The sequence below is a fragment of the Sinohyriopsis cumingii genome, chromosome 13, assembly GCF_028554795.1.
Source record: "Sinohyriopsis cumingii isolate HCF-2022 chromosome 13, ASM2855479v2, whole genome shotgun sequence".
Classification (NCBI taxonomy): domain Eukaryota; kingdom Metazoa; phylum Mollusca; class Bivalvia; order Unionida; family Unionidae; genus Sinohyriopsis; species Sinohyriopsis cumingii.
In genome coordinates, this window is record NC_142973.1 from 42,478,182 (window position 1) to 42,505,150 (window position 26,969).

Sequence of the window (26,969 nt, forward strand, 5' to 3'; positions counted from 1 at the left end):
GTGCCAGTAGATATGCCATTTTATGACAAAGAGTAGTGTATATACATTTGAGAAGTAGCACCAAGTTCTGAACATACATTATGAAAATATTTAAGCCAGGTGTCTATGAAAATTATAGAGTTTTAGTTTTCTACCACTGTGTACTGCAGAAATTACATTCAAAATCCACATTTATGATGAAAAAATTGCAGGTATTTCCCATAGAAATTATTTTGTTCATCTCTTTTCTATCTTAAGATAATGTTATTGTTTTACTGCTAACTGTTAACAGTACAGCTGTATTTTATGGACATTATTCTCAATGCTATATGGTTTGGTTTGGTGTTTTGAAGCACAGCATAGTTTGATATTTCAAAGCACAGCAACACAGGTAAGTTATTTATTGCCAAGGCAACTGAAATAAGCTGTCGTACACAAGAATACAACATGGTAGCTAACCAAGGTTGATCCATTGTAGGATTTGAACCAACACCCTTTCAATCATGATTCCTGCATGCTCTCCACTGAGCCACCATGTCTTCTGCGTCCATTAGTCGCCTCTTATGACATGTGAAAGGGCACATTCAATCTATTCTCTATCCCCAGGTCTTAAGGTGGTCTCAGTGCACATATTTATTAATTATTTATGTTATGACCTGTCATGAGAGACCTCCTGTCTTGAGAGAACATGATTTTTTATATGCTTTTCATAAGGTAGACTGTATTATGCTATGATTTTCTTTGTTCATCCATCAGTCTGTCACCAATTTCATTTCAGTATGATGATTTTCTTTGCCCACGATCTACAGTTGCCAAACTGAAATGTTTGATCGATCCGCCAAGATGTAAATAGGTTAACATATCGGAACCTTGACAGAAAAGACTTATAAAACTGTTTCTCTTGGAAAAGCATCGGAAATATAATAATAAAATAAAGAGACTGTAATGAATAACTAAATTTATTGAAAGCAACACTTTTAAAATGTAACAAGCCACAAAAAGAAAATGAGCAATAATCATTCACAATACTGCAGTTACTATTTTAAATTGACTGTGTCATAATGTTAGGTAGACATCATAATTTATAGTCTATTTATGAACCAATATCTGCATAACTTCCTGGTTTAGCCAACTTACCATTACTCTTATATAATTCTCTTGTGTCAGGTACATGTATCTACATTTATAGGTCCCATCAGGGGCGCCCGCAGCATTATTTTTAGCTCCAGGGGTGGGGTGGTAAAACATGTAGTGGTCAGCTATTCAGTTTTATGGATGTAGACCAAATCATGTTTAGAGGTCGAAATCCAGGCCCCCATCCATGCCATGCCTTTATGTGCGGGTGCCCATGGGTTCTCTGATAAAAAAATAACCATAACTCGACTACAGTTATATTTTATTCTGTATCATGGGGCAATTTCGTATTCTATTTCATAAAACTGGACACCAAGAAATGAAAATTTTCTATATCATGTTAAAGCATGTTTTACGATAACATTTCTCCATTGTAGAACTTAATTCCCCTTGAGATTCAGAAAGTCTGGTTAAATGTTGGTGTGTATTTTGTCAACTTTATCACATGCACAGTTTGAAATCCGGTTAATTGATAATTTTCACAAATTTCAAAACAAGACAAAGTATATGCACTTCATCTGCAATCACAAAGATATAGGCATTGACCAAATGGTGCTCCTACATATTTGTAACGTCACTTGTGCTAAGTAATGATATCCTAAGGAACTGGTGTCTTTACATCACGGTTTATCTCTTTAAAAAAAAAAAACTTATTCTAGTATTAGAGGTGCTATATTTTATATGAGTCGAGTGTATTATGTATGTATAGATGGGGATGAAGTTTGTTCCTCTTTTGTTTGTGTTGTACTTTTTTCGTCACGAATGATGCAATTTAATCTTACTGTTCTTAATTTTACCTTAGATGTTTGCTGATACGAACAAAAATAAATTAATGTATCTTTATGACTTGTGTGAAACCGATACATTTCTAGTTTAGTTCGGGTCAGGCGCCTTCAAGGTGTTTCTTTGAATGGCGTATGCGTGTTTTGTTGGACAGTAAGAGTAAATTGTTTTGCCTCAGGAGACAACAATGCAACTGACTCGGCCTGATAATCGAATCATGTGTTCTACATAGGATTCTAGCAGAGAAACCACCGATGTAGCAAACAGTAGATGCACACAAAGCAACGTGATAAGCCTATTCTACCTGAAATGATCCGAATTCACTAATAAGGCATATAGTAGACAAGCTTGCCACTTTATAACGGTTAATAGACAATTAGGCCAAACTTAAAATAAAACAATTACGCCCAACTTGACCGATAATTCCGCCCATCTTAACAAGGTAACTCTGACAAGTTTTTTTTTTCTTTAGAAAAAGTAAGTAGATACTCTGTGTGGCAAAAACATCAGAAGAAAGATTTAGGTATATTGCTTTTTCTAGTGTTTTATACATATGAAAGCCAGAAACGCCGCCTTAGGCAACTGGATGACTTATAGAAGTGAAAGCTCAGTTTGACCCAGATCCTTGTGGAGTATCTTTGGAAAGACCATATGGACAAACAATGACGTGGATGGATATAGCTACTGATTAAACCGCAAAGCGCGGAAATGTAACCTGCAGGTCTCTAACTGATGACGATGACACTTTACAAAGAGGCACAAAAGATAACATTACAAGATGGTATCTGAAAGCAAACTTAAAAAAACACTAAAGTCAACAGATCCGTGCCATGCTGAGTAATCCTTTTAGGAACATTCTTCTAAAAAAAATGTGGAAGCATCCATGCACCAAGAAGTTGAGATACAATTAATGCCACAGAAACACGCACAGCCCTTTTATTTTACAGAATATTTAGTTCTAACAATCTCTGGATTTAATAGAAGAGAAGAATCGAACATAAGCGACCTTTCGTACTTATTTACAGATATGTTAGCTTGCATGACAGTTAATTGTTCATTTAAAAGTATCAGTCTTACTGAGAAAAATGTTCTGCATACATTAAATTTATAATATCAAGATAGTTAAGTTTGTTTTAAATTTGTTCAATTTTTTTTAAAATAAAACCTATTCTATTTTACAACGTAGCTAAACTGAGAATGAAACTATGTTCACAAACCAGTGCACACATTCACCGATATGAACAAATTATTGTATATTAACATTCATTCTCACTTTGAAAATCAAAATAAATGCTTGAAAGGAAACGATGACCTATCATGATTTCATACGTCGCACGCATTATATCCTAAAAGACAAAAAGATCCTATTCAACATGGTACGGTAAAATACAAATTCTATTTTTTAAAAAAACTGTCCAACTATATATTTTGTCTTAGTCAACTTACTTGTGTAATAATATATCGTACGGAGTATCTTCTACTTTAGAAAAAGAAAAAAAAAAACGTTACAACTATTGTCACGTTTGTTTTATGTCGGACTTTCAAGTTAGGACGAATGGTCTTGTTTTCGGTCAAGCTGGGCCGAATGGTCTCGATACCCATTATCAAATGAGAGGAAACAACGAATCAGGTGCAATGAGAAGCAGTCTCGTGTTACGATCAGACACGGTTTGCTGTATTTCGTAGCAGCTGGTGACGGCGACTAGACCCACCGTAGCATGAAGAAGGTGTTTCAACCCGAGTGCTCCGGCAAACGCTTCAGACAAAAAAAACTTGTATAATAGTTATTTTACTTGATCGATTACCAAGTATACAAATTATGTACCAAATCTTTACAAAATGGAGTTTATATACACAAAAAACATATACTCAAGCAGTACGTAATACTCTGACAATGGTCTATAGCTTGCGTCAAAAAATCGCAAACATCGTGTTAAATATACGCACGTACGTGTGTATGTGTGTGTTCAACATGGCAGTTGCAATTTATGATGTAAGCCGTACTCGAACACACACAAAACTGCAGACTCGAGGCCCTCAGAGTTATACTATATTATCTGCAGACACGCCGCCTTCTGGGATGCATTTTTAAACCCGATTGTGTACCAAATAGTTAAACCAGCAAGTAGATATCCGCTTTATTTCATGAGATTTCTGGTAGAGGATTGTCAAAAAAAGAAGCGGAGATCAACTTGTTGGTCCACCAAATCGTTGTTTCTTCAATACATTCAAGGTCGTTGTTTCTTCAATACATTCAAGGTACACGATTAGGTTCTTATCTCTGATTCTTAGTAAATGAAAAGATCAATAATTTGGAATTACCATTTCCTAATCAATGTTAATAATCCGTATCGTTTTGTGACTAGTACATGAAAAGGTCATGACGAACAAAGTAAAACATTTTTTTTTAAATGACTGTACTACATGCTTGGGTATCTCATTGAGACGCTGGGATTCAAATCCGTATAAAAAATACAGTGGAGTTCCATCTCACCCCCAGACAATTACAGTATGCTTACGAAACCCTTGTGCGATGCCGGATTACCCATTAAGAACACTGAGCATGTACTTAGGGCACCAGAACAAATTCAAATTAATTGTTGATGATAAAAGTGAATGAGTTATATATCACCATTTTGATCTGCATATACGAGTATTCTGAGTTGGAAAGATGGCAAGACTAGTATTACAGCTTTTGATATTGGATTTTTTTTTAGTTTCACATGGGGGGGTGGGGAGGCACCATAATATTTTCAGTGCTTAGGACTCTGGAAGGCCTTAATCCGGCACTGCTCTTGTGTATTCCATGTTCACGATTTTTAAAATGGAAAACGTTTTGCTAGTTCTCAACTATTTGAATAATTTTACACTAGGTAGTTCACTCAGAAGTACCCAAAAGACTGCTTTGGTTAGCATTATGAAATGGATGAATTTGCTGCAACGGTCGAATGTCTTTCGATGTTCTTTAGTGATAGAGGTGAATGATTATTCATTCCCAGGAACTCGCATGGCACGTTTTGTTGATGTGAGTTATTTATTTCACCCCTTACTTCAAGATTTGACTGAGAACGAGAGACCACAGTAATGCTGCTGACAAATTTCATAAAACCGTTACGATTAAATTGTAAATCGTTTGATACATCTAACTCAGCCGTCAGTTATGTAGTAAAGTTTGGATTTTAAAGAAACTAAATAGGGGAAACATTATATTTGTTCAGTTCTAACTTTCGACAATTGTGTTTATTTCTTTGCTATCAACACAGCTGGAAAGAATTAATTTAATGAATGAATGGTAGTAATTTCAACATACTTTTAAAGTCTGATTTTATGGGGAAAAATTGACTAATTATGATATCTTCGTAGCAACCTGGTTCCGATTTCGAACTGTCTTATTAGAAAGGTGTTTAAAAATACACTTCCACAATTAATATTGACTGATTTATCTGAATCATAGGAATTTGGATAGCGACTCGTGACGAGAATTGACATGAGAGCGGTTGATGCTTGGTAGTCCGAGAGAACCAGTTTTGTGACCAGTTCTTCAAAAAGGCTGTAGAGATTGGCCTTAAGTAATGTACTATGCCAAGCATTTATCAGCAAATGTTAAGGTCCTTCATACGCCGTATATGTTAGCTTATAAGACGAGTCAAATGACAAACTACAAAGATCCCGATATGCCGTTGCATAATATGCCTTTAGATCAGGGTCTATGTTGTTTGGTTCTACTGTTTACTCCTCACAAACTGCCCAGACCCAAATCTGCCAGTGCATTACGCGACGGCAGGTATGGGTCTGGGCTGTTTGCAGATGGAATCCCCTTATAAGCAAGCAAATACGGTAAATATTTCAATAGAACTTCCTTAATTAAAAGTTGATATCCGGTGAATATACCATAATACAAGTCCGGGGATTTAAAATAAACCTTGAAATATGCAACTTTACACAAGCTGAAAAAATGGAGCATTAAAACAGTGGGTACATATTAGAAAACATACACATGATCACATTTAAAGTGTACCGAATTATGAAGCTCTCGATATAAAATGTTCTCTTTTCTTATATCGATGATTAATTTAACGAGAATACATAATTTATTAGTATCAACAATGACCTATACATATATGATTTAATAAGCGTAATTACGAAAATGCTCTCTTGATGACGAACAGAGAATGGGTAGAGGATACGACCAAAAGAGGATGGAGACAGGAAACTATCGATTAATTAGAAATTTATCTAGAATTTCAATAAACCTTGATGCATAGGTAACTCTTCTTAAAGCTCCAAAATAATAGTAAATAATGCATATTACAGTCAAACGCCAACATTGATCGTTATCGTTTAGAAAACACTAAATTGAACGATTCAGCTGATGATGTGTAATATAATAGCCCTACCTAGATTGTTTTTATTACGGATGCAGTTTGATCTGGTCCATCCAAAGTTAAGATTACATACATTACAGAGTGTATGATTTCAAATGCTCCAGTAAAAGCTTCGATTACCAGCAGCCTTTACGCATTTCTAAGCCAGTCGCATGACATTTTCCATATGTCTACAACTTTATTTGCCTTTTAAAATTCTGTTTACTTCAATAATGACAGAACATCACAACAAATCGTAACGGTCTTACCAACGTCCTTCACAAATGTGTAGTACGCTTGCCTTAATTCATGATTTCTGATTCATACAACGCGGTTGTGTTTTTTAAAAACAATAACTAACAGCTGATTTATATTTGCTTCCAACTGCGGTAAACAATAAGTTCTATTTTTGTCTATCAATGGTAAAACTGGAGAGCGTCCAAGTAAAGACACATAATTCCTAAAATTTAAATTGAATATTGTATTATCCTTCATCTGAATAAGAATTATGAATTAAATGCGCGAAGATGCGTGTATGTATGCTGTTGACCCTCGTACTGACGATATTGGTGCAACTCTCTGATTTAAAAACTTGTTAGAAATGTCGGGTAGAACCTACACCCACCCACACGATTAAAACAACATGTGTCTATGAAAACCAAATTCAGCAGAATATTAGTGTACCCTTTTGACGACATGAAACTGAAAAAGTAGACTTCAGTATCAAACTGAATTATCTAATCACTCATATAAATATTTTGTATGATACGTCATTCTCGTGGCTGCTACAAATTCCATCGAACGCTGGGAACAAATTTATATCTGTTGCATTTTTATATTTGTAACTTTTGGATAATTTTGCTTGTAGATTTTGAATAGATATAACGGTGGCATCTCCATCGTTCTGATTCACGAGATAGGCGCCAAATGACGACACTTCAGCTCCATGAATACAGCACGCGCCGATCCAGAAGGCTGCTGGGACATTTACATCATTTCCTAATGTCTCTTCCGGTTGAACAGATGGGACGACGCCCGAAAGAAGGTACATTTCCGGGAATTGACTTTTACGGACCTTTGATAGATTCACGTCTTTTTCTGTATCTTTGGTATCTTTTTCAAGAAGTGGGATCTTACAGTCGGTTAGAGCGAAATGCCTCACAGCCGCAGATATACGTTTCCAATATGGTACCATAGTTGGGTGCATGGGCGCTGTGTTGGTCAGTGTGTAGGTGGCAATTTTGTCACCCAGCCCAGACTCCACCAGCTCGGGTGAAAGAAGTTGAGCGATACGGTAGCCAGAGTATTCATAGTCGGATTCTAATGCCTGGTTCTCGCCGTGCTTACATGGATCATTATCTCCAGGCTTCGAAGGACAGACACTGTTGCCATCCAGGTGTAACTGTGTGGCCATCCCCTTACCACGGCTGGAAAATAGCCAGGTCAAAGGACCTCTGTATTTTTCAACAAGGCCTGAAAAAGCAGGATATCATCAGTCTCGGAAAATTATAAGTCAAAGGAGAAACAAAAAGCATAAAAGGAGTAGTAATTGCATGAAGGTTAGCACTGAAAATGAAATCTAACCACATAAAATAATTTGCCTAAACCTTCTTCGGCTTTCAAGTGTTTGCCGTTATCAACATATCAAATTATTTTACTACAGCCGCTATCAACATCTTAAATTAGTCGACTACAGCAAGTTCTCACGAGAGTGGAAACATTTTCAATTTAAAATTTGATGCCGATGGACATTTGGACTCTTTATTGCCTCAATTTAATCATATTATACACAAAACGCTAAACACAATCCACCGTTTCTTATAAACTATGGCTTTGGATTTATGGGATTTCAGTATTTCAATTGGATGCCCTTGCATGTATATTTTTGATCTAAATATGGGGGAAATATGATAAATTATATGATTTTTATATCTGTTGACATAAGGTTTCCATTTTTACAAATTTATTAACTTGTCCAGGGAGCTTAGGTTTCTGATTACACGATGACATAATATAACGCATGACAACGCTGAAAGAATATGGTCTATTCCAATGCCTAATTGCAACAAAAGTGGCCATGTATTGTCTAGGAGGATGACTAAATAAGCCCTGTTATGACCGTTTACACTTATAAAGCACAGATTTTCACGCATGAACTCACTTTTCTCGATCATATACGGCACATGAGGCCACTTCTCATTGGACAGATGACGTACGGTTGTCATTGAGAAGATTGGTATTCTTCTGGAAGTATCGTACAGAGTGGCAAAATACCCTCTCTTGTTATCAAAAATCTGTCCCAGACTGCTGCTTTTGTCAAATCGTTGACAGATCATAAACTGACTTCCATCGTCTTGAAAACCTTCTGGCAACTGACTTCGGAGAACGAATCGTTCCCAGCATGACTTTAGCTTATCACCTTTAAATTTTAAGGTTTTCCTCTTTTTGGCGTAACTGCACTTTTTGCTTGTTTTACATAAGGTTTCAAGGTTACGGCGGCAGACCGTCTTTGGGGTGTACAGGAGGACGTATTTTTCACGAAGGTCACACCATGACCTTGTATCGTCGTCCATTTTCAGATCCATACTTGAGTAATCGTCTTTAACAGCAATATTCGTTGTCATGTCATACAAACTAAAGCGGCAGTCATCTGACAAATAAAACAGATGAAATGTGATACATATAAAAAGGACTTACCATTTAATTTTCGGGGAGGATGGGGCTGAGATTTCTTTTATAGTCGGGATATATATATATATTGGATGTAATAGATTCGTTTTGTCTATAAATCCGAACAAGACTATGTTTCAAGCATTTCGATGGCCGGAGATTTTTTTAAAGAAAACCCGGGGCCCCCCTGCCCCCGAAAATTCAATTATAGACCTCTAATGACCAATATAATTCTATTTATGTTCTGATCTGGCCTCTTCACTTTCAAACGTCTCGAAGTAATTTTTCCTAAACTGTGCATTTTGTAACTTGTAAGTCAAAATAAGTTAACTTGAGATATTAGTGAGGGGTGCATTGCAAAAGACCCCGCTTGAGAAAGGGCCAAAGGCTCAACAGTGTTCTGAAAAGAACGCAACCTTTCAACGTCACGTCCACATTTAAAAAGCAGGTTCACCTACCAAATGGGATTCAGTTATGCCCAAGTGTTGCAGAGAGCTATGGTGGTTACAAGAAGTGTGAATGGGCGGAAAGAACGGAAAATGGACGGAAAGAACGGAAAGGTGATTACAATAGGATTATCGCATCACGTGGTTTGTGTTGAAATGAAAAAACAATGATAATGTTCACACACACCTACATATATTATTAATCTGACTGGGTTAATAAATTATGTACAGCTTCTGTGAAAGATAAAATTGTATACCTGCATTTACTTATGTTATATTCTGAAATGGTTTCTCATGTAAATAATTTTTTATTTTACACACGATTCTTAAAATACTGTATGCCAAGTACATGGCAGATTGTTGATTTAAGGAAGGATAAGTCCCGTAAAAGTATGTCCCACTTACCAATATTGTCATAAGGGTTCCGAATTTCATCTGCAATAGAGAAGAAAACGATATATTTATAATAATACAACATGATCTGAATTATGATTTTTAGTGTAATTTATTTAATCAGTGCGTACTGCAATATATATTATGTAGATTGCACACTAGGTTAATTAAGCTAGCTATCTATTAGGGTCGGTATGACCATCTAGTCAAATAAGGCTGTCGCCTAGGGCGCCAGGCTTTGGGGGATTTAAATTCGACGGAAATGATTTTTCACGGGGCAGGGAGAGTCACAGTTCGTTAGGCTGCCAAAACTCCTTGGGCCGGACCTGCTGTCGCTTAATGGATACTAATTTAGATCTCGTCCAGAGTTCGCATGCCCAGTAGGTTAACGAAAGCAGTGGTCTTTATATATCGATCTATTTAATTCTGATACTCCATCCTGAGAAGTAAAGTCTTACTTTATCATTGGCATTGGCACGTACAAAGCAAACAGCGAGAAAGTCCACCGGTTTGTTTTATATGTGACATGGATATTACTTCGACGAGTTGAGCAGAATCATGGAAAATTGAAAACATAACATTCAAGACAAAACATAAAATCTGAAATAAAACTGAACCACAGGGAGTGAATTCTATTCACAAGACGTTTTGACAAACAAGCAAGAAAATATGGAGGCTGCACACAGAGATACGAAGATTGGAAAAATTCTTTAAGATAATGAGAATAGAAACAGATGATGGATCATTTCTGGAATGTCCCAACAAAGAAGGCACCCAAGAATTGGTCATGTCGACTGTACCACGAGACTGAATACTCAATAAACAGAAATGGATACAAAGGATATATTTTACGACCAAGAGGGAACATGCCGATAATACCGTACGGTGAAATCAGCATCATGGGAGAAAGGGTCATAGTAAAAGAGCCAGCAACAGTTCCAAAGAAGATAAATTAAAAAATCGCGAGAAATTCATCTATCTGACTTACTACTGGAAATACCCCTAGAAGTAACAGGCGAAAGTTTTGGAAAAAAGTTCGGAATAAAAGTTGAAACATACAGACTGGCAACCATTCCACAAACAACGATACACAACGGAATAAGAATCTTAGAAATAGGAATGAAGAGGGCATTTTATATTCACGGTTTCAAAGCCAAATCGCTGTATAAAGGCTGCATCCACCATGGAACGTGTAACAGGTGCGGAAAAACAGGACACACACCACACAAATGTCTGAGTAACCAAGAAGAGATTCAAGCGGCGACAAGGACAGGGGATAAAGAACAAAGCAAACAAACCCACGTTGCAAAGGCAGAAATCTTCCCAAAAATAACGCACCAGGTAAAACAGACGAAACAACAAGAACAACAGCACCATGAAGAACAAAACAAACCAACCCACGTGGCAACGGTAGAAATTTTTACCCAAAACACACCAGGAACTACAGTCGAAAACAACAACAATTACATCAGGAAAAAAAAGAAGAAAAACTAAGCTCAAAACAACAACAAAAAGTAGACCAACAACAACAACCAAGACAAAAGCAAATCCAACAACGACATGAAAAACAAGAACACGAGACGGGGAAAAAACACACAAGAACAACAACAAGACAAAGAATTCCAAGACAACAGCAAAGAGAAAAACAACAGCAAGAAGTGGAGCAGAAGCAAATCCACGAACAAAAAGAGATAGGAAAGCAGAAACGGTTACAAAAGGAAGAAACAACAACGGAAGAAACCAAGAGGAAACAAGTTCAAATGGGTACCACGAAGGAAATATAGAACAGGAAAAACCAAATCAGATAGTACAAAGACAGAGCCAACAAGACGAATTAGGAGGAAAAAAACAAAATCTATCGAAAACCAAAATAACAACATCAACAGAGAGAAAATCTAGTGAAACAACAAGGGAAACAGCACAAATAACTCTGACAGAGGAACAAATAAAAGAACTGGAACTAGAGAGAAGCAGAACGGAAAAAAGAAGACAAGAAGAACATAGAATGATAGCAACCTACTTACTGGACGACGATGAATGCTTAGAATATAATACTGAATTTAAAAAAATACTTAGAAAAATATAACTACACACACACACACACATATATATATATATATATATATATATATATATATATATATATATATATATATATATACACAAAAGGAACGAAAAAAACATACATAATCATAATCCATAAAACACATGCCTCTTAAAAAGGTACCAATAATAGTAGGGCAGGAGGGCCTCCCTAACTGGTCTGCAAAGATCAAACAGGATAGAGCACCCTCCCCAAAAAATCAATGGATAATAGTAGTAATCTTATTCAGACTGCGCATGCCCAGTAGGTTAAGTTCTTTTACCTGGATCAGTAAGTAGATACTACTATAAATTAGGTCCAGATTGCATACGTTCACTAGGCTAACTAAACAAGATTGTCCTTACAAGCGGGGCCCAAGGCAGCAAGCGATGAGCGCGGAGACGAGAGCAAAAAAATTGCATTGCCTGAAAGCGCGTGGCCCAAGACGGTTTGCTTCGTTCGCTTTGTCCTAGGGCAAGACAATTAGACAATGGATAATAATGTCGAGATTGCGCATGCCCAGTAGGCTAACCATACCCGATGTGAGTCGGTCGATACTACTATAAAGCTTGTCCACATTGCGCATGCCCTAATGGTTTGCTAAAAAGGCTGTCTTCATATTATGGCTTCAAGACATTTTAACTTCTGCCAGATCTCACTATAATTGGTAGTCAAAAATAGAATTGTCGAAAAAGGACAGTTAGAGTTTTAAAGGAAAAGTTCTATTTCGACGAATCCTTTATTGAATGCGGTGACAGAAACTTTTTTGTAGTATGTGTGTGAGGCATTTTGGCTCCGTGCCATCATTTAGGAACATTTTGACATAATTTTTTCGTATTTCATCCGTAATTTTTTTATTACATTGTTACCATTTCTCAACCCCGGCTGAGTCATACCAAGACTTATAAAAATGGTACTAACAGCTGCCTAATAGGTATCAGGATAATCTGACTGGGATTGACATCATACTACATGTCTGCGGCATGATGCCTCAGTGCTAGTCAGCACTATAAATTGCCACCAATAACGACCCGCCCTTCGAATTTACTTTTTAATTTGTGTGGGTTATTTATTTATACAGACTCTTTTGCTTTAGCTAAATTCTACGGTCATAGCGTTAGACCAAGTTTCCTCTGTCTTTGCAATCAATTTTTATTATTTCCCTTTTAATGTCCATTTCAACGACAGAACGTGCACATAAATCGTGAATCCGATTTTCTTCTGACCCTTCCCACCACATTTGTGATATTTGGACATTTAAGTTGGGGTGTAGGGGCAGAATCATTTGTTTATCGAAAAGTTGCAATTGGCTGACACCGTGCAGTGATGGCATAGGGTAACACCACAATAGCAGACCTAGCAAACTTGAAAGACCTTACACTGAGCCATACCTGCATGAACTCTGATAGGGAGATGATTTATTTTCTTAGAAATTGCGAGTATAAAATTCATTAGATGTTTTACTCCGCTGACAGACGAGACGAAACAAAAGCGTTGATAAAATTTGACCTGTTAATCGCCATTTGCATTGCTAGTCACATGACTACCCAAATCGCGCAACGACATGTCGATGACAGTAATTTTTACTCGCAGGAAAATATACTTTACACCCATCCATCCCTTCCAAAAAGCAACAAAAAGGAACTTAAGTAAATCTCTATCTTTAACTTTAAATTGTTTTAAGTATGCAAAAATATTCACGCATACACACATTTGATAATGAGGTCTCTTTCACACACACATAGCTACCCGGCTCTATGTTAAATACTTTTTTCACACTTATACCCATGATGAAATGTTATTATTATTATTATTATTATTATTATTTTGTTGTTGTTGTCTGTGTAAGTCTCTCTCTCTCTCTCTCTCTCTCTCTCTCCATAATCCCAATGATTAAGTAAAATAGAAGGCTATGTTACTTAAGCTATGCCTTTTTGCAAACATTTGCACACCAAAACAGTATAAAATATTTGTTATAATTTTTTAAAAGCAACAATTTATTACCTAATGTTTGTTCATACGTTTTCATGTGGAAAGAGATAAACGTAAAAAACGTTAACTCCACGCTTTGGGTCATCCAACATGTACAGCCCATGGTAGGGTATTGTAACTGTAACTGTCTGGCACACGCTTTGCAGGCTGACAGATTAAGGTTATATGCAAAGCAGACTGACAAATTAAGATTATAGCTAATGCAGGCTGACAGATTAAGGTTATATGCAAAGCAGACTGACAAATTAAGATTATAGCTAATGCAGGCTGACAGATTAAGGTTATATGCAAAGCAGACTGACAAATTAAGATTATAGCTAATGCAGGCTGACAGATTAAGGTTATATGCAAAGCAGACTGACAAATTAAGATTATAGCTAATGCAGGCTGACAGATTAAGGTTATATGCAAAGCAGACTGACAGATTAATGGTATAGACAGTGCAGACTGACACATTGCCTGTGTTCATTAGACAAAAAAAAAGATTACGGTTATAGGCAACGCAGACGGACATATTAAGGTTAAAGGCTATGCAGACTGACATATTAATGGTATAGACAGTGCAGACTGACACATTACCTGTGTTCATTAGACAATACACTGGTTTTCAGAAACTGATAAATGAAAAAATTACGTCTTAAGCAAACTCAAGTAAAGCGAATTGATAGTATAGCTGGTAAGTTACTCAAACTGCCAGATTGAGAGCGAATGATTTTTGTTGCAAATTTTATTCATTCCCATGTTAAATTTCCGTTTGGATCCAGACTGACATTCCCATGTTAAATTTTCGTTTGGGTCGAGACTGACATTCCCATGTTAAATTTTCCTTGTGTCTTCAGACTGATATCCTATTGTTAAATTCACCTTGGATCCGGAGTGTCAGTCCCATGTTCAATTTTAGTTTGCGGTCATATTTTTTTTTATCTGTTTAACATGGAAATCCGGATATATTCTATCACAGAATTTACCTTTTGTCACCAAAAAACCATAAAAAGGTAATCTGATGGTCATATCTGAGAGAACCATATAATACCGCAAAATTAAAAATGGCGACCTACTTTTCTGTCTTTTCTTACTCTACTGGTAAAGTTATAGGGATTATGAGAATAGTAAAGTAGACCGAAATTTTGTTTTACAAAATGGAGGCCAGTGGTGGGTGGGTACATTATAGAGGGGGCGACGTATTTTTATGTCAATATATTTATCCAGCAAAACCTACTACGGCATCTCCGTTAGGGGGCGGACAAACTCGGATTTTCCGCCACTTAAAACGGTGCTCTGCTTTAATTTCTTCATTCACTCCGCTTGTGAAATTATACGCATCATGAGAACAGGAAAGTGAATTGTAAATTTAGGATAAGATAATAACCTTATTATGAGGGTATGTGCATTATAGAAAGAGCGCCAAGCGAGGCACCTGCTAGTACCATTTTTTTAAGTCTTAGGTAAGACTCTGTCGGAGTTCGAACCCGCGGCTTCCCGCAACCGAGGCGGAGGCTCTATCCACTAGGCCACCGGAGCGGTCGGTAAATCAATAAGTATTAATCACGTCACAAAGCGTGTTTGATAGTGCATGAGGCGCATTGGTCACTACAAAATGACACGTTGGACAGTAGATAATGGAGTGTTGATATGTGAGGCGTGTTGGCCACTACACAAGGCATGTTGGATTGACGGAATGATGTATAGTAGATAACTAAGTGTTGGATATCAGATGACAAGGTGATGAATAATAAATCCCCAGACTGCCATCACTTCGATGTACTTTTATGTCAATATATTTATCAAGCAAACCATAATATGACATTTTATTTAGAGAGCAGACACAGTCACATTCCGGATAAAACACAGCTAACACGCTAAACTATTTTAAAACGGATAGAAAAATCATGTGATACATATGGACTAATATTTATTTAAATTAGTGGGCATATAAATAGATTACATTTCCCGACAAATAAATGCAATATAATTCACTGTTACAAAAGAGAGACTCATCCTGTGAAAAAGCTTATCAACCAAGATGGCTGACTAATTTTCAACGCCCCCCATGTCTCGTCCATATTTTACCCTGTTAAAACGGTGCTCCGTTTGGCTCTCAAACGTCACACTTTACTACGACCCTTGGCTAGCAAAGATGTTCCACATTAGGCTATCTATCTATCTATCTATCTATCTATATATATATATATATATATATATATATATATATATATATATATATATATATATATATATATATATATATATATATGGAATGCAATAAAAAGTGAAGCGGGATCTGAAGTAAGCAACCTTTCGTATTAAGCGAGAGCAGGGCCGGATTTAGACATGGTGAGGCCTTAAGATATGGGAGGCTGTAGAGGCCCTATTTGGCAAAATGTTAACAGAGAATAAGGCTGTGTAACAACTGAACTTGGCAATTATTTGCTAATTATTACAATGTAAATGATGTAATTTACATAAAATATATTGCATAGATAATAATACTGAATATATTATGCAAAACATCACGGTTTAAATTATAACTTAAATATAAATTATAATAAAACTGAATGAAATTTTAAAAACATTCTGACATTTTGAGAGGCCCCTTCAGACTCTGAGGCCCTAAACTGTACCTTGTGTAGCTTATGCCTCAATCTGGCCTTGAGTGCGAGAATCAGAATGCCTCTGGCAAAATTCAGTCTTTCATAGCATCTGAGAATTTCAAGATATGATCAACAATAAGACCTGAGTGTACTAAATGTTTTAACATATCGCAAACGCAACTCCTCCCGAATGCACAAATCATGAATTTATAAACAGTATCATGCCAGAATATAGATTAGTGTGGTATCGTATCGACGCTTTATTAAATTGGTTTCGATCTCGATCTCTGTTTATCCGCCCACCCCAGTTTACTGTGAAACTTTTGATGGTATGATTAGAGCTGCATCGTCCCGACGTTTTTTTGATCTTACACACATTTCATGTGAAAAATAGAAATATCTAATGTCGTCAGGTAAGTGACCAAAATCTATATTCTAAAAAAAAACAAATCATTGTATTATTCTGATAATAATAATTCATGACCGTTTTTGCATTTCAAAGGGATCAATAACTTCTGTGTCAATTTCAAGACCGATTTTCCTCTTTAAAACGAAAGTTATATGTCCAGGCAATGTTTGCATTATAATTAGTCCTTCTTTTCTTAGAGTAATCTCCGGGCAGAATTCAAGAGTTTGGTATTGACAAAAAGAAATACAATGAGCCTTTGGTTTATCGATAATCTTTCAATTTCGACTTCTCGTGAAGGAAGGAATTAACCCTCTGGGTTATTTTGTTACCACGAGAGACCCTTAGAGACTCTTCTCTGTGTCATATCCAACTCAGCCATGCAATGCCGACCAACAACACTGAACTACATCTATTTGAAGCGTGGTACCGGGCTTGACCCAAAATATCCAAGTACCCTTCATGTAACGTAGTTGAAATACCAATTCCTGCATGGACTGTTTAACACATGGATTAGGCTCGTTGTGCGCTGTACTCCGCGTATTTTCTTTCTTTTATTTTATATAAAAATCCGAATAAATTAACAGCAAAAGAATTGGCCTTTTTGAAGGGGGGTGGGGTATTTTTGTATACATTCTGCAACATAATTAAAAAACGAGAAAAATAGAAGACATTTCCATAAAATTCAAGCATGAAAATGTGATAGCTGTACGTAACAACGTATCACAAGCAATGCAGCTAAATAGAACGAACATGTACCCGAATGTTCAAGGTCATCTATATCTATCCCCTTGCAGGATATGTCATACTCTTCCGTGGGTAAAATCATTGTGTCGAGACATTCACGCTTTTTAGTAGGAGAACACTTCCGAATTTCAAAATAACTGCCATTACAAATGGGTTGGTGGGAATTGTATGCGTGGCGTACAGGACATTGGCGGTATCTGATGTCAGCATCACCAGCTTGTATCCATGGCGACCAGAGACTCCATTCACTATCTACAATGGAATAAAAATGATTAAAAAATGACAAACTTTGATTTTCCTGGTTTCGTAGATGTGGTATACTTTATGTGGGAGATATTTCCAAGTTATGCCAGGGACTAACAGAACAAGTCACACTGCATGCTGAGTATTTTAAATGTGTCTGAAGAGCTATGCTCAGTGCGTTGTGTGAAATATCATTACACAGGTGGATGATGCGAGCTTAATGTTGAAAAAATGACAAAATTACTCCATGTTCGGTTCTGACATAAGACCCTACGAAACTTACGAATTGCGCGAATCTTGCCTTCCGGGACAAACTTACGCTCCACTCGAACGTGTGGTACTTACTGAGAGATACACATATATAAGGGTAAAGGACACTCCCCCCCCCCCCATTTCACTTCTAAACATGTTTTGGCCTACATCCGTAAAACTTAACTGCTGGTGGTCACTACATGTTTTCCACCACCACCACCACCACCCCCAAAAAATCTGCGGGTACCGCTCAGTGTCGGCGACTCTACGATACATTCCTTCATTAATATGAGAACAGAAATAGATACAAAAGTAAGTTTCTGCTTACCATTCACTCGATTAAAGTCTTGGAATCCTGTTCCAAGAACGAATTAAAAATGCGTTTGCAAGCATCCACTCAATTTGAATCCAAAAGTACAAATTTTCTAACTCCTGAGTGAAGAGCGCTTTTGCGACCAACATAACTCAGGAGCGTAAAATGGCTGGCTCAAACTTTATTATTGACACTTTTAATAACCAAGAAATTTAAATTAGGAACTCGTTATTAACATTATTTCATTCTAAAAAGAAATAGTATGTATTACAATCATTTTTTAATACTATACAGCAACGGTTGAACCAATCATTTTACGCTGTTGAGCAACGTTCCCTCTAATTTTTAGGGAGCCGTGTGCGCAGAAAAGTTCTTAAGTGGAACATTTCAGAAGCAGAAAAAAAAAAATTGTGCAAAGTGCGCACTCTGCAGTCAACCGTCTTTGACTCACTATGATTATTAATTAAAATTAAAGCATTTGTCGGAAATATAAATGTAAAAATATATTTTATTACCAAAACATGAGAAACTGGTTCAAAAGTTTGACTTATGTCCATCTTTCAAACATTTCTTTGATTAGTCTACATATAAACGTAGAATTGTAATTTGGGCCTAAACTTTCTCTCTGCGATCCTTGGCATTTGCCCATTCAGAATAAACTTTGTCTATCAAGCCTCCTGCAAGGTGGTGACTCTTAATACGCATCAGCATGTCTAGATGACATTTTTCTAATCGATTCCTTAACTTTGTCTTTAGAGCATTCACTAAAACTATAGCCACGCTCACAGTCCACACTGAATGACAGGAAAGTTCCTCCAATATATATCAACTTTGCAAGATTTGAAAACTCTTCACTCTGAAGTGTACATTTGACCACATCCTGAAAATTCAAGATCAATTTACTTTTGATTTTTTTCCCCAACAACAAACTTGTAATCATCGTATTGCTCAATGATACTGGTATTTTCACCAAGAATGACTTTGTATTTCGCACAAAGATTCTTAAACTGCTCAATACCAAATTTGAAATCCTACAGAGCTTTACAATCAAAAGCTGACCACTCTTGTACTTCATTGTCTGGAAATTCGTCTGCCAAATGATCACACAGGATCTTTATGAAGGTTAATATGGAATGTGTGTCCACTTCAGTATCGCGTCACAAAGAGCCATCACTTGTCACTCCAGGACACTACATCACCAAGATATTACCCTCTAATTCTGTTAAATTTCGCACGAGCAAAATGAAATGCTCCAAGAGGTGTAAGGCCAATTTTCTGAAACAGCATGCATGACGAAGCCAGTTCTGACAAAATGTCGTTCAAAACATGTAAGGTTATTCGGTAATTGAGGCTTTTCAGCTTCTTGTGACAGTATTTACAAATTGGATCTTTGTCTTGCTCAGAATACTCCACAAGAGGATCATAGTTACGAATACTTGCTTGAAGAGCAAAATGCCCAGATAACTACCGCACTTCATTAAGAGGACTGAAACCCACTGATTCACATTCTGAAATATTTTTCTATTTCTTGACATTTGCATTTTTTTTTTTGGGGGATGAGGGGCAGAATACTGAGTATACATTTCTCATTAAAGTCTCAACATCTCTTATCAGCTTTATTTCTTTCCATGCAGAAGAAATTCCCAATCTTCGCTATGTGCAACACAGTGTTGTTCATCCCAGTGTGGAATAATCCGTTCCAGTTGTGCTGCTACGCCATTTAATTTCTCCAACATCAAGGTGGCGCCGTCAGATGTGAACATAACCATCTTCATTAGATCAAGATTGTGTTTTTGATAAAACTCTTTGATTGCAGAAACTAAAGCAGCAGCATCGCATGTTTGCAACTGTACTATTCCGCCGAATGGAGTTTTATGTTCTGATGAATATACAGGTCGAAATTTAAAGTTGAATATCTATTGTTTGTAAACAGATATGTCTGTACTTTCATCGACAGCTAAACTATGGAAAATTGCCGAAGATGTTTCCTCCATCATATTTTTACGTGTTTTGGCTCGAATAAACAGTAACACAGAAAGAGTGAAAACAGCAAGTTTTTTAAAATTTAACAAACAACTTATTTCCCTGGAAAACTTCTGTAAAAATGAGAAAAGGAGAACAACTTACGGTTTCAAGAATCAAATCCAAAAATAATCTAAGAGTAATCCACGAATTAAATTATAAAAGTCCATGTAATAAATGTTCTAATAATTTCAAGTTCGAATCCTGATGGAAAATCCATGACGGATGACGATGACGTATGCTGTGGTCTGTACTGTGTTGTCTTTTACAGTTCCTTGTAGAAATACAAATAATGACACTCCGTTGTTGGAAATCCAAATTAAATTTGTAAGCAATGTCTTTCCAAAATTTCTGTGTGAGCACTCCTCAAAATATTTCCAGAGAAAAAAGAATTATTCCTTTTGAAATCCAACTGATCTGAAGAAAATTACAACTCAGAATCTGGCTACAACAAAATAACTTGACATCAGTGTAAAAAGCCCAAAACTGAGAAATCTCTCTCTACGGATCTCTATTAAAACTAACAAATGCGCAGTAAGGGAAAAACCGGAATTGTGAAATCGAAAAGGGGGAGGGCACGTTATCGTGTTTATGTCACGTACACCAAAAATGACCCTGATGAAAACCAATCATTTTAAAATAAAATAGAACTTGTTTACGAAGGTTGCTACAAATTTTGAAACAAGGTCAGGATTTAGATCAACACCTGGTGTTTACAAAAAGAATGTTTCATGTCAAACCGATTTTCTGGAAAAATATCATCTCCAGTGAATAAATTTACATTATAATAGCATATAATTGAATACAAAATTTAAAACTGACAAACAATTAAATTAAAATAAATATGAATTAAATCAGGTATATGTAACAATATCATGTTGAACAATGTTACTGATAATTTCGAGAAATTCAAAAGCATAATTAAATTCATTTTAACAGCCAAAATGACACTGTCAATCAGAACTTTGATCTACTCTCGATGTGACTGTTTGAGTTCAAGATTTCATTGCCTTCTTTCCTTTTCAGATGGACTTTCAAGCAACATATCAAGTAATCCTCCCTGTTTAGTATTTTTATTTCGGAGTTTTTCAACGTAGGTTAAATGTGACTTACATCCTGCCACTGCAAATTCTCCTGTAACTTTTGTATCTCGGCAAAACAAACAAACAACTCGATTATCATCGTCGTACAGGAATATTTCACTAAGTCATAAACGCAATGTGCTGTAAGATTTTGATGACTCAGTTTCGATGTCACCTATTCGCTTTTAAATGAAGTTGAGTTTCGTCTGCGTTTCAAACCTTAAGACTGCGACATATCGTATCGGCTCGGTTACTTTTTGCTGTTGAACTTATTTAATATTACTACTATTATTATAAGTCTTAACCTGGTGAGTGGTGACGTTAAGAAATTAACATATCGGAAATTGGGCAGTGCTGAATGCTGATTAATCACGTCACACGCGAGTCACCTGACCAAAATAACGTAGAATAATATTGTCATTGCCTGGCGCCATTTGATATTTGTAAGATTTAGTACGCCAATTTACGCTAAGTAGCTGCACAGTGCACACACAAACAAATTTTAGCAATTTTTTTGTGTGCGCTCTTTATTTTCTTGTGTGCGCTAGTTTTGCGACATGTGTGCCCGCAGGAAACATTGCTGCTGAGTTATGTGCGTGGCTTTGTCCCGCACACTTCGTAAGTTTCGGAGCAGGTAACTTTACTTTGGTGCAACGTAGAAAAGTCAATGATGGCTTGATGAATAGAAAAATATCTCAGGAGTAAAAATTTAATAGCTGACCACTACATGTTTGCTCCCCACCTCACACCAGAAGAAGTCTGCAGCTCCCCTGTGTGGAAGAAAGTGTTTGGAAAGGATTTACTTTCTCTTTTACAGTATGATAGATAGGGTCCTACGTCAGGACTGGTCATGGAGGTAATTTGAGGTATTTTTTTCACTCGGTGCGATTTGTTGCCTTCAGGTTAATATTCTTTCAACATTAAGCTCACGTCAGCCACCTGTGATCAGATACTGAAAAATTATTGATGGCTACACTTGTGGAGAAGAAGGGCAGGAAATAGATCTTGTGGAAATGGAGAAAGAAGAGGACTTGGCAAAGACAGGAGGAGGATGTTGGCAACATGCATGGTAATTGTAAACCCATTTAGGATCACAGGGTCAACAGCAAAAATGTTGATTGATTTAAGTACAGAAGTTATCAATAGAAATTATACATACGATGAAGTTCTTCACAAATAGGTAACGGCTTGGACTTGTCTTTCACTGAAAAATATATATATGGGAAAGTTACTGGTTTAATATAGGAGATAAGTAATCTTAACATTCGAAAAATTAAGTTCTTCATATAGAGTTACTTACTGTATCATATGCTCAGTGCAGTATCGTGTTTCTTTTTCTATTTTTCTTTCTAGGGAAGGGTGACTAAACAAGTAGGCAATCAGCCTGCAGGACATAACCCCAGGGGCCGACGCCACAGGATGCTCCTGCATCTTAAGCGTTTCCATAGCATAATTTTAACCATTTAACTGTAAGGAAACTAACTCTAGGAAACGTTGCGCTTGTTTTGCGCTCATTTGGCGGGGGGGGGGGGGGGGGGGGGCAGATCCACCCCTTATGTGTTCAATACCAATGAGAATAAAACAGCTGTATGTATGTATGTATGTATGTATGTGTGTATGTGCGTGCGTGCGTGCGTCCGTACGTACGTACGTATGTATGTATGTATGTATGTATGTATGTATGTATGCACAGTGTGTGTGTGTGTGTGTGTGTGTGTGTGTGTGTTGTCAAATGTTTGTGCCATCGAATATGTTGGCGAAACAGTTAACTGTTTGAAAAGAATTTTAATAATCTCAATGGCCATATCTCAAGCAAGGTCAACTCGGAACTCGCCAACCATTTCGGTTCAGCCGAATGCTTGGTACTGTTTTCTCCGAGATACTGCCCGTAGCATCAAATCACTGACGGACTCTCACATTAGCGTGGCTATAAAATGAAATATTGGATACTGCAGATGCGAACATACAATGAATTGTGCTTAAACGAAAAGTTCTTGTCCAAAAGTGCTCGGCTGAACCTACCGTGCATCAGTTTCGTACTTGTCAGTCTGCTTTGTATGTCTTGTTATTTTAGCTTTGAAAAATGTTGTCATTTTAATCCTTAGTGGTATGGCTTTACTTGGACGCCTTTTCTTATTGTGAGGAGGTGGTGGTGATGTGTGATCTCCCGCACTCCCTACGGTATTCGGCTATCATTATCTAAGAGATGGTTGACCACGGTGTTATTGCCCGGATCGAGTAAAGAATAAAATAAAATACGAAATTAATGGATGGAATAACAGAGCAGATATATAAAACAGAATATAAGCAGTAAGACGTAGCACCAAAACAAAAACATATGATACGTCTTATGTGTTGTAGGGTTATATTGTTAATATGATTAATGCAAAGGGGTAAAATATGTTCGAAAAAATAAATATATAAACTGTATACATGTTTAAGTTTATATTAATGTAAAAATATGAATACTATTATTATTTCGTTTAAACTCATGGGATGAACAGGGTCTAAAATTGTTTGGGATATTTTTGGACATTCCAATTTTGGCGACTTCTTTCGTCCGCCCCAAAAATACCACAATTACAACTCGATGCAAAAATAGTTTATATATGAAATGTATGCCTTATCCTATACACAGTTCTGTTCTGTGGAACCGATAATCAAGGTCTTGTCCAGTCAACCATATTTTATCGGAATATTAATATTTTTCCATATTTGTTCTTTATTTACTTATACACATTCGATTGTTGGACAGAAATGTTTCAAAGTTCAAACAGATGCTTTCTCGAAATCTTGTAAATAAACTTTATGATCTGATTTTATCTAACACCGACATTTTAATAAAAATGGGATACGCACTTGTACAAAGTATACAGGCCTTGTTGGCGTTCAGTACCGACTATATCGGACATGGATTTAATTTTTTATAATTTGAATACTCATACCTCTAAATGGCTATTATTTGCTTTATTTGAATCCTCATACATCCACGTTGAGAAATACATACAGTAAATAACAGATTTAATCAACGATCTAGAACAAATCGGTTGCAATATCACACGCTGTGATGTCACAATTAATGTTTCGGGTGTTGAAAAACATTAGTACTGCCCTGGGGTTTTGTGGGGTTTTTTTTGTCATGATGGACTCGACGGTGCGGAATATTCACCAATAAGGGTCGAAAAGACTTTGGTTAAATTATACTAATATTAATGTTTAGAACAAAAATGAATATTTAATTTAATTTGAGTAAATGAACGAATATGACCACGCTGAGATACACTTTTAATTGCATTTACGTCTCCGTTTATAGCTTTGTTATATTTCTGTAAGCATTTGTTTGATTATGGGAAATCGGTGATGGGAAGATGTTTTTCAAACCGAGTAATTAGCATTGCATTACATACTGGCGTGATACCTAATCGTATTTATTGGACTTTATGGTACCAGGAATTAGCTTCGTAGCTTAGTAGCTCAAACTTTTTTAATATCATGATTTACTATGAAAGTTTCACCTATTCGAAATTGCTAATAGGATATACAGGAGATAGGGTTATTTGTAAGTATTAGGTGTTTGTGCCCTGTTTAGTGGTACGTTGCTTAAAATACCTATTTACAGCTTAGACTTGCGTCATTATAAATCATACAAGTGTACACTTTTTAAAATACATCCCCACCCAACAATATATCATTGTTAAAATACTGTCTCATGAATTTGATGTCGATAGTTCATTGAAAACAATCTTGTAGTATTAACTCATTCAACAGTTGTCTTGAGATCCTTGGTGATATAAGAAAGAACAACCTCTACCCAAACTCTTCATGCGATGAAGTACACGAAACTTTTCTGTTTTAGATGATACTGTTACCTTTAAAAGACTAGTTTGACACACGCTGAAATAGCAAAATCTTTTTAAAAAGGCAAAGTCAACTGTGAAGTAAACCAAAGCTGCAAAAATATTTGGCTAAATAAAAGCAACTGAGAAAACATCATGGCTTAGTGGATGAATTCTTCTGGAATAGATTGTTGCCTCTATTTCCATATAAATAATCCCAAGCTCCCTCTTCGGAAACTATTATCTCCAAAATGTCAATTTTTTTGATCTGCTAGAATTTATGTCATTAATTATTGAATAACTTACTCCCACATGAATAACCTAACGCCGATAGATATACCCATTATGAAATGCAACTGTGTGTGTATATATATATATATATATATATATATACTTTGGTGGTTCAAGTATATTTTTCTTTTTTAAATAAGAGCAGCGTAAAATGGGAGAGATGGTGAAATTAGACAGTTCAGCCAAAGTCCTATCTCCAGGATCACATAATTAAGATGACTTCGAAATTAAGACTTTACCACATAGTTCTTAATGCGTTTTTGAAATCTGAATTGAAGCATTGGTTTTTATTGAAAAATCAGGTATGACATACCAGTACAAATTCCATACATTGGCATAAGTTAATATTGTAGCAAGTCAGTGGTGCAAAATCAGCAAGTTCGTAAGTTTGTATCAAGACCGAGCAGAAAAATGTCGAATAAACTGCGTGACTTTGGATTGAGGTCGTTGTCTCCCCAACATGACCAAAGACATCATAACAACATTTGTTGTCAACAGATGAATGCTCTATAAAAGCTGCTAATGTCACAGATCGATTCTGCTTTAAAAAATCTGAGGACCACATATCACGTGAATTTAAGTTTATAATTGTAAAGTTGTTCTTACTTCAACAGTACGTCATTCAAAGCCGTATGTCAGTATTTCATGCCACGTACCACAAAACCGGATCAAAACACCTAACGCATATACATATTCCAGTTTCTAATCACTATATTCTCATAGGTGAAAATATCCCCAAAATCCAGATATTAAGAATATTCTGGGCACGTAGTGACCGTAACTCGAACACAAAGGTTTCTGCTTTCATTTTTAAAATTCTCTCTTCATTAAACAGTGATACCAATGGATGGTGTACATTCTGTATAGATGCAAAGATTTGATAAAACCACAAAAACTATAACACTCCTAAAAACTTATACCCCCAATCAAAGAGAAGAGTTATATGTTTAGTTGCAATTATTTTGTATATGCAGTTCGACGCACGAACGGTTATATCATACCGAGACAATCTGAGTAAACTTCCCCACACCATACACACACCAGAGTCTGACTCGGCTCGATTTGGACCAAATCCAAACCACATTTCGCCTATTCGTTAGTCTGGCACGTTAGTCACCAAGCCACCTTGGCTCCTCGAATAACCATGCTATAGTGTTACGACTCTATGGTCTTAAACTAAGTAACAGAAAAAAGTGAAAAACAAAGTTTTGTAAAATTCAACAAATAATTTATTTCCTTAGAATACCAAGTGAAAATTTAAAAAGAACTTACAGTATTGTGAATTAAATCCCAGATAGTCCTAAAAGTTCTATCACAGGTCCAAATGTAAGAAGTTCCAATT

The 26,969-nt window shown here is 36.3% G+C and overlaps 1 protein-coding gene across 1 annotated transcript in view; it reads right to left on the reverse strand.

Annotated features, from left to right (window-relative positions):
* Window positions 1-922: 922 nt before the first annotated feature.
* LOC149785296 (uncharacterized) overlaps window positions 923-26,969 on the reverse strand; it is a 51,462-nt gene continuing 25,415 nt past the window's right edge. The window contains exons 4-8 of the mRNA XM_089979170.1: window positions 22,660-22,704; window positions 17,601-17,840; window positions 9,782-9,811; window positions 8,422-8,910; window positions 923-7,733 (exon numbers count right to left, since the gene is read on the reverse strand). Of these exons, the coding sequence (XP_089835296.1) occupies window positions 7,006-7,733; window positions 8,422-8,910; window positions 9,782-9,811; window positions 17,601-17,840; window positions 22,660-22,704 (1,532 nt within the window). The 3' untranslated portion in view covers window positions 923-7,005. The remainder of the gene's footprint in view (window positions 7,734-8,421; window positions 8,911-9,781; window positions 9,812-17,600; window positions 17,841-22,659; window positions 22,705-26,969) is intronic.